At 40.0% G+C, this 13,901-nt stretch overlaps 1 protein-coding gene across 6 annotated transcripts in view; it reads left to right on the top strand.

Annotated features, from left to right (window-relative positions):
• MAST4 (microtubule associated serine/threonine kinase family member 4) overlaps nt 1–13,901 on the top strand; it is a 933,584-nt gene that overhangs the window by 819,406 nt on the left and 100,277 nt on the right. For all 6 annotated transcript variants that reach the window (XM_082272235.1, XM_082272234.1, XM_082272236.1 and 3 more), the window contains one exon: nt 13,079–13,287. In XM_082272235.1, coding sequence (XP_082128361.1) covers nt 13,079–13,287 — 209 coding nt within the window. The remainder of the gene's footprint in view (nt 1–13,078; nt 13,288–13,901) is intronic.

The raw sequence follows: 13,901 nt of genomic DNA, 5'->3' as shown, positions 1-13,901 counted from the left end.
GCATTTATAAATAATGGTATCCTGTAAACTGTCCCCTGTTTTGTGTATGTGCAGCATGAATTATTTTGTGTAGTTCCTGTACAGCGTGGCCATCTGCAGTGTGGGCATTTGAAGCCGCAGTGTACCTCGTCTGGGATTCCGTGCATGCTGGCTACCCAGCATACACCTCCTAATCTCCCACATGCGCAGTGTGTTGCAAGCGAGTCCCACAGCTTGTATGCCGGGTTTCCATAGCCCATTGACTCCTGGGATTGATGACGCTCATCACCCAGGTGCCAGTGCAAAGCTGGACATGACGTAGGTCGCTGCAACCACATAAGGAGGAAGTGAAAAGATCTTGCTCCATAAATAAGGTAAATAAACCGGAAAAAAAAACAAATAAATAACTGCCAATTCGTTTTAGGATGCACACAAGTGCTGCATGGAGGACATTGTAAAATGTGGGCGGAACTCTGCTTTGATGAAAATTTTGTCCTGAGAGATTTGGTTTATGGCAACCTTATACTGTAGATAGCCTAGTTGTCATTCCATCATGTTTTGTAGGCGCTTTTTTTCCTTTTACATTATAAAATTTATCATAAACAGTCCTCTTTATCGTTGTCTTTGCAGTGTCTATAGGTTTGCACCATTTAGGCCTCATGCACACTGGACGTTTTTGGAGCTGCTGTTAGCAGCGTCAGACGTTTTTTTTTGCAGCTGCAGAACCCCCATCCATGTTATTCTATGGCCTCATGCACACATAGAGCTTTTAGGAGCTCCAAGTGGCATAGGCGTTTTACAGCTCCAAAAAAAACCCAGGAACTGTGCGTTCTGGAGCTGCAGCGTCAAGCTGTAAAAACGTCTTCCCTATGGGAGCCTATTGATTTGAATGGAAGTCGCACCGCAAGTCGGATCAGGATGATCCGACTTGCAGCGCGACTTGCGCTGTGAGAATCTTGAGGGGGAACTCCACGCCAAAATGGGGAAAGAAACGGCGTGGGGTTCCCCCCCAGGTTCCGAACCAGGTCCTTCGGGTATGGAATTTGAGGGTACCCCCACGCCGAAAAAACGGCGTGGGGTCCCCCCCAAAATCCATACCAAACCCTTATCCAAGCATGCAGCCCGGCAGGCCAGGAAAGGGGAGGGGACGAGCGAGCGGCCCCACCCCCCCTGGATCATACCAGGCCACACGCCCTCAACATGGGGGGGTGTGGGTGCTTTGGGGCAGGGGGGGCTCTGCACCCCCCACCTCAAAGCACCTTGCCCCCATGTTGATGAGGACAAGGGCCTCATCCCCACAACCCTGGCCGGTGGTTGTGGGGGTCTGCGGGCAGGGGGCTCATGGAAAAAGCAACTGAAAGCACGTTTTTACAGCTGCTTTTTCCCGGCGTCAAGAAACCGCTTTGGAGCTTGTTTTTATGACGCCCTGTGTGCATGGAGCCTTAAATTGCTAGTGCTGTTTAATAATAATAGAGAGGGACAAGAATGATTGTGCTGGATTTTCTGTTTGGTTAACATTGCATGCCCAACCTGGGTTTCTGTGGTCACTAAACTGCACTCAATAGAGTAAATTCAAGTATCCTATGCATGTAAACACTTTGTGTTTGCAAAGCTTTCTTAGCTGAGCAACGTAATTTGATATCTGTTTGTTCATAGGATTGATTCGGTATTATGGATTAAAATGACATGCGTTCCTTTCTTAGTCTTAAATACTTCCTTACAGCTGATCTGCCCCCTGGAATATGAGACATTATATTAAACCTATAGGTGAAGGGGTGTGCACATGAAGTAACCCAGGTTTTGCCTTGTAATAGCTGTGAACCATCAGTGAGTGTTCATGGGGAATTTCAGGCTATTTGTTGTTTTTAAGGCTCCATTCACACCTGGGCGTTTTTGAGTGTTTTTCAGCTCCAAAAACGCAAAAAAAAACGTTCCAAAACGCCCAACAAGTAGAACCCCATTAATTTAAATGGCCCCTGTTCACATCTGAGCGTTTTGCAAAACGCCTGTAGCTGAAAAAAGTACATGAGCTTCTTTTTGGTCTGATTACCAGCGTTTTTAATAGATGTCAATGCCTGCCTCCAAAAACGCCTGAAAATTGCGGTAGAAATCGCGGTAAAATTTGCGGTAAAATCGCTGTTAAAAAACGCGGTAAAACGCTACGCTCAAGTGTGAATGCAGCCTTAATGAAAGGTTTGTAAAATTATATATGTAATTGACATTAATTAAATCATAACAAACTCTTATATGAAGTACACGCTAAAGACCCCTTTGTTGTTACCTGCAGTCTTAGAAGTGATCTGGCCAGTTATGGGCATCTAGAGGGCATAATGGGCATCTAGCTTTTAGGATAGGTGTCTGTTAACAATCATGATCTATGGCACACAGGAACTGGAACACATTTTGTTTAAAGATGATCTTTAGGCAGACAGACACATATGTGAACTAGTGAAAAAAATCTATCAGCGCAATAATTAGTGTAAAATATCAAACAATACAGCGACACTAATATCATACAATGCTGCTAACACTAATTGTGTTCCCACTCCACAATAAAATAAATAAATAACCAAGACAGTGCTGCGCCAGAACATAAATGTGCAATGAACATAAATGTTCAATAAATGCCCACAGAGTACTCAAAATATTCAAAATATCATATGGAAGAATCCAAAAAAGTGCTCAAATAATCAAATAATGTAATGTGTCCAAGTAATATAAAAAAATATGTATAGTGATAAGAGTCCCAATAATCCCACAGGTGTCCAATGCTGCACCTCCGTGAATGTGCTTTAATTCACCACCACCACAAATTAAAGCCTCTCACCTCAATCTCTGACCCAAGAATCAACTAGGGTCAGATGCAGCTATACCTGACAGGGGTCAAAAGATGGTAGGAGGGATCATATGCAGGACAGCAGAGGGTTCCCCAGGACCAGGTATCTCTCATCCACAGGAAGAGATCCCAGGTATGAAAGGAGAAGACACAAGAAATCTAAGGGTCTCCGCTAGGTAATCTCAAGTCATCTTTTAAAAAATAGTGCACTTAGAAGAAAAGCACTCGATAGTGCATATAGGACAACCGTTCCGCAAATGGTTAGAGAGGATGTGACATCCGGCAAACAGGCTTCGCCCTGTTACATCGGCGCGCTAGGCGGTGACCTCTTCAGAAGGGGTGGTGGTGGTGAATTGAAGCACATTCACATGGAGCTGCAGCGTTGGACACCTGTGGGACTCTTTTATCACTATTCATATTTTTTATATTACTTGGACACGTTACATTATTTGATTATTTGAGCAATTTTTTGGATTCTTCCATATGATATTTTGAATATTTTGTATATTGTGAGTACTCTGTGGGCATTTATTGCACATTTATGTTCTGGCGCAGCACTGTCTTGGTTATTTACGTATTGAACTGTCTAATCTAAAAAAGATTTGTAAATTATCCAGGCACTTTTGTAATGCATACACCTCTACAAGGTATCCAGAAAGGTTACACCATTTTTTCTATTATAAATAGGAAATAGAATGGTCCTATCTCCTCACCTTCTGATTGGGAACAGCAACGCATTGATGAGTTATCAATTAATTGTGTCCTCTCTTCTCAATTCTCCTGTCTGTATGACCCTGGTCAGCACATATGCATGCATGACCTGTCTTTTTTGTAATGCGTTGTATTTATTTTTCACTAGTGCAATGCATTGCATTCAATGATAATTTTGTTTATTACAGAATGAGTTGGTTACCCAACAGCAAAGTAACCCAAAGGAGTGGCTGCCTTTTCCTATGCCTAACTGTATATCTGCTGTGCATGAGTCAATGGGAAATTGATTTGTAGTTTAGAATTAGAGGTTACTCTAGTTGACCAATGTTGAGTTTGATGAATCATTTCATTGTTGTGCCAGGTACAGTGGTTTAATTACATGCCCGCAAATGTTCAATTTCACAGAGAGAGCAAGTCTGCTCTAGAGAAGAAATACTAGTTTATGAAGCATGGTCTGACATTAATTCTATCATTTATGTACAAACAAGGATTAAATATTGTGTAATAGTCACCATTGAATCACTTCTGGACCAGAAGGTTTTACCCCCTTAATGACCAGGCCATTTTGTGTGATACGGCACTGCGCTACTTTACCTGCCAATTGAACTGATGTGCTACGCTCTACCCAAAAAATAATTGATGTCCTTTTTTCCCCACACATATATCTTTCTTTTGGCTGTATTTGATCACCTCTGCGGTTTTTTGATTTTTTTGTGACAATTTTGAAAAAAAATATATATTTTTTACTTTCTGCTATAAAACACAGTCAATAAAATTCTTTTAAAAATCATTTTTTTTTCATCAATTTAGGCCAATATGTATTCTGCTACATATTTTTGGTAAAAAAAAATCCCAATAAGTGTATATTGATTGGTTTGCGCAAAAGTTATAGTGTCTACAAACGATGCAATATTTTTATGGAATTTTTATTATTTTATTTTTATTTTTTTACTAGTAATGGCAGCGATCAGTGATTTTTAGCAGGGCTGCGACAAATCTGATGTCTAACTGACATTTTTGACACTTTTTGGGGACCAGTGACACTAATACAGTGATCATTGCTAAAAAAAATGCACCGCCACTTCACTGACAGGAAAGGGGTTAACATCGTGATCAAAAGGTTAAATTTGTCCCTGGGAGGTGTTTACTAACTGTGAGGGGGGTTGCACTGATTGGGGAAGAAAGCGATCTGTGTTCTTGCTCAGCAGGAACACAAGATCTCCATTTTGTTCCCTTGCCTTGTTTACATAGGTAGACTGCCGTTCTGCTTCTCCCGGGGATGATTGCGAGTGGGCGGTGGACATCTAAGTAATTTTCCTACTGATTTTAACTTGTAAGCAACAAGTGTCAGAAAAAGGCTTAGTCTTTAAGAGGCTAAACTACCCTTACTTACAGAGGGAAGTTCATTCCTTTGATCTAAAAGAACAAAATGATACATTGGAAAACATTGTGTTCATAGTTATCTAGCAGCCTTAACAATATGGATAAACATTTGCCAGAGGCTCTTTTTTTGACAGTTGTGAGTGAGCAGAGAACAGCTCTGTAAGAATCAAGGACATGCCGTTTTAAGATTGTGAGGGGGGGATTGAGATCGTGATTTTTTACGATTAATCATGCAGCTCTAATTGAAGGTATTCAAAAAAAGTAGAATAGGTCCCAATAGAGCTACTTGGTCTTATGTTCCACGGATTTGTTCCAGAGGCCAAAGGTCAGTCGTTCATGAATTGTATATCATTCACCCTGGCAAACCATTGAGTTACCTTGGGGAGCGACTGTTGTTTCCACATAGTAGGGATACAGGCTCTGGCAGCATTCAGTAGGTGTTTAAATAGGGATTTGTGGTAGCGTTTTCTTGATACCGGTGTCAGGTTCATCAGAACTGCTGCCTGATTGTCAAAAAGGGCGAAACCTGTGAGTTTTTGGAATGATATGGAGGACTTGTTGCCAGAAAGGCCAGATAAGTGGGCATTTACAAAATATATGTAAAAGCGTGCCTATCTGGGTTGCACATCTCCAGCAACAGTTTGTCATGGGAAAAATGGATATAATGAGAGCGTGCTGATCCCCCCTTAAACCTTCACAGAGCATATACAAAAACAATGAAAATACCTGCTACTAAATAGTGAGGTAAATTAATCAGAAGTTATAAATCCAAAACAATATAAGTATAAAAGTATGTGTGTGTGTGTATATATATATATATATATATATATATATAATGTATGTTTTAAGGATCTGTGATAGTAATTAAAGTCTTTGATAATAACAGTAGAAAACAATCTTCTAACGAAAAGTGCCAGTGCTCAGGATCAAGAAGTGATTATCCTAGGGCAATGCTGGTCATCACATCAATCCACTCCATGTGAGTTGTGCCCCCACCCCAATGGGTTCAAACTCACCAGATGAATTTGGCCCCTTTTGGCTTATGCCAAAAAAGGTCCGTAAAAACTTTTCCACAGCTCCACTGTCCATGGCTAAGTGTCCTTCACTTGTCCTGTTTCCTCTCTCACAGAACCAGATGAAAGCTTACATGCATAGAAGGGCCAAAACAAAGAGGGATTTCATAGTGCAAAATTGTCTTTATTAAAAGCTTTTTTTAAAATGCTGTTTAAAACACTCACATTTTTAGGTGCCTCCCCTGGCAGCCAGTGATCATCTCCCGATAATTAAAAACCACTGCTGCCGCTCAGATAAAGAAGCCAGTGTGTAGACATGCACAAAACTCAGAGACCTGAGAGGACTGTTCGCCTCTACTCGTATGGGTTTCCGTCTGTCATATACCATATATAGACATGCAACAGAAAATGCACTGCAGGATCTGGCGAGAGGAAATGACCGGATTGGACTTCCAGTAGACCAGAAATTTGAAACTAGGACAGGGAAGTGAATTTTGCAGCATCTTTTGGTGAACATCAACTCTCACTCAGGCAGGAATTCAAACTGATGCCACTGCTTTGTGAGTTTTAGTGTTTATTCTAGAAATTGGCACATACTAGTGAATTCTCCAAGCCATGAGTATGTGTAGTGTTTAGATCCACATAAAAATAAAACAATGATAATATTTAGCAGGAATGTTTCATTCACATTGCTGGCAAAGGTCAGCATTGGTTTTGAAACTAAACACTGTAGGACAATATATCCAGGTGCTAAGTGGATAATATGTACATCGTGCCTTGTATTATTCAGTTCACATGCCTGTAAATAGAGCAATGTGTCAGTGATAGTCTATGCAATGGAAACGGCTCTGAAGATAATACAACTCAAATGGAAAAAAACAAAAGCTCCCATCCAAACTTCCATTGCTCACAATTAAAAAATGCAGTCAGGGCTGCCAGTGTAATTTAGTTAGAAATCACAAGTGGAACAGATCCTTTGGGATCCGACGGTGCGCGTTGTCTGCATGCAGTCAATGCCGTACATTGCTTTAGTACAATCTGAAACTGAAATACTATTCATTTTCCATTTGCATATTAAAATTGCACGGTTAATGCTTCCTGCACTTCAACCAAAAGGGATTCTGCTTTCATGATAAGCATTCAAATTTTTTTCTTAAATTATTTTTAACTGTTTAGTCCTCACAACATTGTCAGTGGAATAACTCTTTGTAGCAGCAGATTGTTTCAACTCCTAAGTTATTTGAATCGCCCACCTTTTTCTAACTCTCCATTTCAGCCATTGTGAACTTTAATATAGGAGATCTCCCTTTCCTGGCTGTATTCTTTGCAATGTAAAGTCAGAGAACAAACAAACTGTTGTAGGGGTTGAGGAAATTGATGAAGCTAGGAATTCAGAATAAGGTAGGTCCCTGATAGACCTGAGAGGCCAGTAGATTATGCAAGCTGCTAACATCCCCTCTAAACCAGTTATTTTAGGTTTACTTTGCATTTTTACTTCATTCAGAGATGCCTCAAAATAGGATTCTTGGCCATTGTTCCTCATGCTGGCCTAGCTATTCCCAAAACTGAGTGCAAACATATCTGTTGAGGAAAGGTAAAAGAGGAGTATTGGGTTGGGGTAATTACACATTTATTCTTGCCTAGGTGGATGCAGCATCAGTCCCTCGGCGCCTCATTGGAGCGCTGGGCTGTGGAGTGGAGGGGAGCAGCCGCCTTAGGCTCTCAGCAGTTAGTTGAGAGGCTGAGCCGGGTGTCGGTCCAGGCACCTGGGGATCCTGACTCCATTGTCGTGATGATGCGGTGCCTGGACCGACATCTGTGACGTCAGCAGAGAGTGGACTTATTCTAGCAGCTGTTCTGTCTCCACGAGGAGCGATCGTGGGTGCCCAGCTGCCAGACCTGCTGATCAGCTTTTTCTGTGGCAAATGGGCATGTGCGCGCCTCCCGCTAGCAGACAGGTACGTCATTTCATGGGACAGAGCCAAACTGCGGCAGTATAAGGAGTGGTTAAGTAGTGTTAAAAGAAAATGCTGATTTTTTTATTCATTTTTTTTTGTTATTTTTTTAAGATATACATGCTAAAGAGATCAGTGTAAAAATCCTTGTTTTTGTTTTTTTTAATTCTATAGTTTATAATTATTCATCCTGAAAGGTGTCCAAGACGTATCCTTGCAAATCCTTAAAGTTTAACTGTCAAAAGACAGACATTTCTTTCATGTTCTCATTTATGTCTGTGACCCCACTAGAGAGATGTTTTATTACTTAAAGTGGTTTAAAAACCTTACATATACCAAGTGAAGTGACTGGCCGCAGGTGATACATAGAGATGGAACAAATCCTCCTATACAAGTTGTACCTAATTATCTACAGTATAGGCGTCTTTCCCCTATATCCATTAAAAGTGCAGAATTTACACAGGATCTTTCAGCTCTGAAAAGCGGGGGGGCGTAGAGCTAAAGTTATATCAGTGAGAGTGAGAGCTTTCACTGCTGATTGGAGGGAAGGGACAAACCCCTTTCACACAGCGCACAGGAACATAGTTGAGGTTGTCAATCTGCTGGAGGTCCCTCCTGTCAACATTTTTCTCTTGGTGTCGAGAAAACCTGTCAGAAGGGGTTCAAGCTGATGATAGAGGAATGAGGCAGCAGACAGAAATTACACTTACTGCTTTTAATTGAGAAAAGTACACACTTTAGGGGGATATGCTTTGTTCATGTTTAAGATAAACACGCGTGGCTAGATCTCTGTTCTTCAACGTGAGGGCTGAATGAGAGAACATCCATGCAACATGAATGTAGGAATTTCACTAATTTATTCAAGCAGCTACAGCACCCGCAGCTGCTTGAATACTTTAACAGTGGATACACTTGATTGGATGTGTTGTGCATTATATGTTTCAGAATAATTTCCAGAACGATAATTCTAACGAGTTCTTTTTGTCAATTTATTTTTAACAGCATACAGCAATTGATATGAATACAGACTAAATAGGGAATATATATATTTATTCCCAAGACATGTATTCACAATAAATTGTTAGATATGGGTGACATAAAAACAAAATCTTACATAAAATACAAACTTAATTGTAACTTTAGTTAAATAGGTTTTGCTCAATAATATAAATTAAATGAAAGGATTAATTTCTCCCAGAATAAGTAAAAACCATCTAATAAAGAATCAATTATCAGACAAAAGCGTCTGTGATTTGCGTAGCCAGCAGTTACTCCTCTGCAGTTGGAGTGAGAGTTAAACTACGTAAAACCTGAACCTGGTTCGCTAATATAGTGCCAAACAAAGAATGGTAACATTTAGAAAAAAAAAAATAAAGTTAAAGAAAAATCTACGATGGTTGTTACATCTGGGGAATATACTCTAAATATTCTGAGCACTTAACATTCAGTATATCAGTAAAAATCAAAAAAAATCAATAAAACATATTTACTGTTCCAAAATGGCTGCTGGCTCACAATGGTCGTTGCCAGAGTTCCCTAAGATGGCTGCCTTTCACAAAATGGTGACTGGTTAAGAAAGAGCTTTCTTCATGGTACAGGTATGGCCATTTGATATTTCTATTATATATCTCTGTAAGGTTCAGATCTAGTAATGCCGTCTAATGAGTATGCATTATAAATACAGCATTTATATTAATCAGGAATAAATGATTTACCTATATACTGTATATTTTACATTTAGTAGAATCAGAAAACCATATGGATACATATACAGTTGTAGTATATATTGCTACACAATAACTTGTATATGTAACCCATTTCTACATATGGGATATTTCCAATCAGAATATTATCTACTAAAGGATTATTACGCCAGCAAACAACACAATCATGACTTGGAATTCGATATAAAATATGGGATAGTCTGATCATCATACACTTTTAGATTATATACACAATGTAATTCTCAATATAACATTATCCTGAAGATAGAACCATAATTTCCATATCCCCTCTTGGTATATGATGGACCATGGACGTTGTACATATGATCATATTCCCAAATATTTTAAAATAATGTCTGAGTAGAGTGAATTGGTGACAAGAAAAGAAATCAAAAACTGTTCTTTTTTTCCTTGAAGTCCGTTAGGAGATGTCCTTGTATGTAAACCTTCCCCCAAGGTTGTCTCACCTGAGATAAGCAATTTATTTGGCTGTGTTTCCAAAGTATTATGTTCAAGGCTCTTCGAATACAATCTCTTTTGGTGACCATAGAATATGGCTTTTTATCTCAAGTATCAGCAAACAGTCAGCTGACAACCCTTCAATATGGTGATAAAAAACGCAGGATGTTCTGTCTGGAGATCTCTGTGAATGACCTGGGTTTAAACCTGTTTTGGGGCTTATTTTCTCTTAAATCTCCATATGCAATTTATGAAAATATGTCTATTACTTCACAATAGTTCTGACAGATGCATTGACTGTTTAACATTTTTCCATTTGGCGAGCAGTGTGGTCCAGACAAGGGCAGGTTTTCTGAAGACTCGAATATTTGAGCTGCATACTGTCCCTGCAATGGCAATACAAGACATAGGGCGAGTAGTTCTGCAACTGAGGGGAAACTTCCTATTAGGGATACAGGTAGCAATAAAAAAAAAAAAAAAACATTCCCCGCTCTATCTAAAACAAAATAAAAAGGCCCCAATTAAGCAATGATTTCCCTGAAGAAGGATCACATATTTCCTCTACCCATGTTTCAGGTCACTTTTAATTTGTTAATGCTTATCAGTGCCTTTTTTTTTTTTCTTTTTAAAGTCAGTCTGTTTTTTGTGCGTCCATCACGACTTGTCTGTACTTTTTCAGGATAATTTATTTCCTGCCGCTTTGGAAAGTAGCAGCTGTTCACCACACACTGCGGGAAGTTTGGCATGAAAGCAGGCAAGGGGATGTTGTGCAGCCTTTAACTACATGCAGGAGGTCCACTATGTTAATTTTATGGATGAGACACGCTTTATCTTATTTGGGAGATTGTTAAAAATCATTAATTGCACAGCTGACAGCTTGCCACTTTTCTGCTCAGCTGCAAAATATTACTTTTAAAGTTACAACAGCTTGTTTTAAGTTTGCAAAGTTTTCACTTGGATCTCAGACACCTTTTGTAAGCTTAATTCTCAGGGGGCAGGCTGAGGAGGGGAGGCACAGGGTACCTTAAAGTGATTTTAAAGTCTCGTTTTTTTTTCTATTAAAATAACAAACATGTTATACTTACCTGCTCTGTGCAGTGGTTTTGCACAGGGCAGTCCAGATCCTCCTCTTCTCGGATCTGTGGCTGGAGCTCTTGGCCCCTCCCTCCTGTTGAGTGCCCCCACAGCAAGCAGGGGGGGCACCCGAGCTGAGCTGCAGCTCTCTGTCCATTCAGACACAGCTGCGATTCGGCCCTGTCCCGCCACCCTGTTTCTTCTCATTGGTTATCTGAATTTGATTGACAGCAGTGGGAGCCAGTGTCACCCCTGATGTGTCTCAGCCAATCAGGAGGTAGAATCTCAGATGGCTGAGGTATTTATGGACATAGCTGGATTGAGAGGGAGCTCAGGTAAGCATTAGGGGGGGAAGGAGCTGCAACACACAGAAGGTTTTTTTTATCTTAATTCATACAATGGATAAAAAACCTTTTGACTTTAAAACCACTTTAATGTCTACCAGGGGATGTGAATAGAGACAAAAATGAGCTAAGTGTGGACTAGAAAGAAGAGAAAAGGGGCAGCACAGAAGGTGATTGAGGACAAGGGAAAGCTGTGGGAAGGAGCTGATCATAGACCACTGGAAATATAGGGATATAGAGGGAAAGCTGATCATGGCTGGATGAAGGGAAATTGGCAGAGGAGAAGATGATAGTTCATGTGATTGGGGAAGACAGTGTAGAAGCCTATTCTGCACAAGTCAGAAAGTAGACAGAGTAGAAGTTGATTTTTGCTGAGGGGCAGAAGAGAGAAAGAAGTGGCAGTTGATTGTGTACCATTGGGTGAAATTCTGTTCTTAAACAAACATGCAGGCAATTAAGCCAGCAAAGCCTAACTTTCCATTTTGTGTACTTGATGCCATGTACTGCTATCTTCATTCTATACAAGTTATCATTTTATATAGAAAATCCTGTTCTATATAGAGAAGCCTGTTAACATCCAGCAAGCAACAGAGTTTGGACCCTTGCTGTCTATGTGGAAATAATGGCCTGATATACTCCCTTCTTGTTTAGAGCCAGTGCTCTTCAATCAGTAGGGACATGTGCTTTTCTCATTGCAGAGCTATGGGTCTGACTCAGTAAGTGGACATGTTGGACTGCTGAAGGGAGACCACTGCTCCCCTCGGAGAGTTAGGGCTTGCTCAGAGAGACCACTGGGAGCAAGGGTTCCACCCTGCAGCTGCTGGCAGGGAGCAAAAATCCAGAAATTTTACCAGATCATGCGCAGATCCTCAACTTGAATTCCCAGGCTGGAGATTCCTTTAAACAGGCTGATGTTGATAGAAATGATGAGGCGTTGCAGCTCACTTAACCTCCATTGGGTGGTGGACCAAACACTGTACAATGATAAAAGAAGAGAGCAAACAGCCGCCCTAGCATAACAGCATTTTATTAAGTGAAAACACAGCCATATAAAATGTCACTCACAAATGAAGATGGATGTCACGCATACGAGTGCAATTCCATGTGTCCCCAGAAAGAGAGCGCCCTCTTCTGGCTGGTAGCCCCCTCCTAACCAGAGACTTCCAGGAGAAAGGGCTTCTCTCTGAGTAGGCTGGCCACATTGCGCCTGCGCCCGGACCAGCTAGGTGGCAGGGAACAGGCTATTCTACATAATGTGGCTGCTTTAGAAAGAAAACCTCCTTCAAAATTTTGAACACATTTTGTTCTAATGCACCTTGAATTTAGCAGTTTAAAACTTAAGGTTCAAATGGGATTTAAGTAAACCAGTTTAAAAAGTCTACAGCTTTACAGTTTAATCTTATCTTCTACTTCATTTATCCTGCTTTTATTTATATTTGCTGCACATTTTTAAATGTTTTAATTTATTTTTTTTCTATTTTTTTTTTTTTTTTGTCATGGAATAGTTTTACATTAGATGTTTTCCTATGGATGCTGACCCTTGTTTACAGGTCAATAAGTGTTAAGTAGAATTCATTACATGGATTTTTCTTGTTTCCAGGGCTGTTTACCTTGTCCGCCATAAGGAAACACGTCAAAGATTTGCAATGAAGAAAATCAATAAACAGAACCTAGTCCTTCGAAATCAGATTCAGCAGGCGTTTGTGGAGAGGGACATTTTAACATTTGCAGAGAATCCATTTGTGGTCAGCATGTATTGTTCCTTCGAGACCAAACGCCATTTATGCATGGTCATGGAGTACGTGGAAGGTAAGACAATACCATTTAATTACATAGTTACATATAGTTACATAATTAAAGATGATTCTCAGTACATCACATTTTACATATGTAGGTAACACAATAAAAGCATTTGATTGGTTCGTATGGGCGACACAGACATTTATTCTTTCAGAAATATATCTTTATTAAGAACAAGGTTTTAAAAACAGAGCAGGAGTCAGCTATTTAAAATACCTTTTGCTCACCATACTGTATATCTTGTAATCTTTTTATGCTAAAATTTCCAATTCACACCTGTGGCTGGGGATTATTATTTTATTAGTCAGCTGTGAACCTGCAGTAATGATTGGAAAATAATCTATGTAGTTATTGGATACCTGGACACTGTGCTGCTCAAAATGATCAGGAAAAAAGCTCCTATATGATAAATGTGTATCTAGCCCACCTTTCCCCCCCTCTTTTTTATAGCTGTGACATGTAGGTGTCTTATTCAGTTCATTTTTTTTTTTTTGTTTTGCTTTAATGGGAAAGGTGCACATGTGTTTTACAATTACATGTCCTGATTAGAGATGTCCTATACCTGCATATAATTGCATGCCCTTGTGAATTGGGCCATAGCTGCAGATTAACACCTTTCACAA

This window comes from Pelophylax lessonae (assembly GCF_965119305.1).
Source record: "Pelophylax lessonae genome assembly, chromosome: 1".
NCBI classification, from domain to species: domain Eukaryota; kingdom Metazoa; phylum Chordata; class Amphibia; order Anura; family Ranidae; genus Pelophylax; species Pelophylax lessonae.
This window is presented reverse-complemented; position numbering and strand designations above follow the sequence as displayed.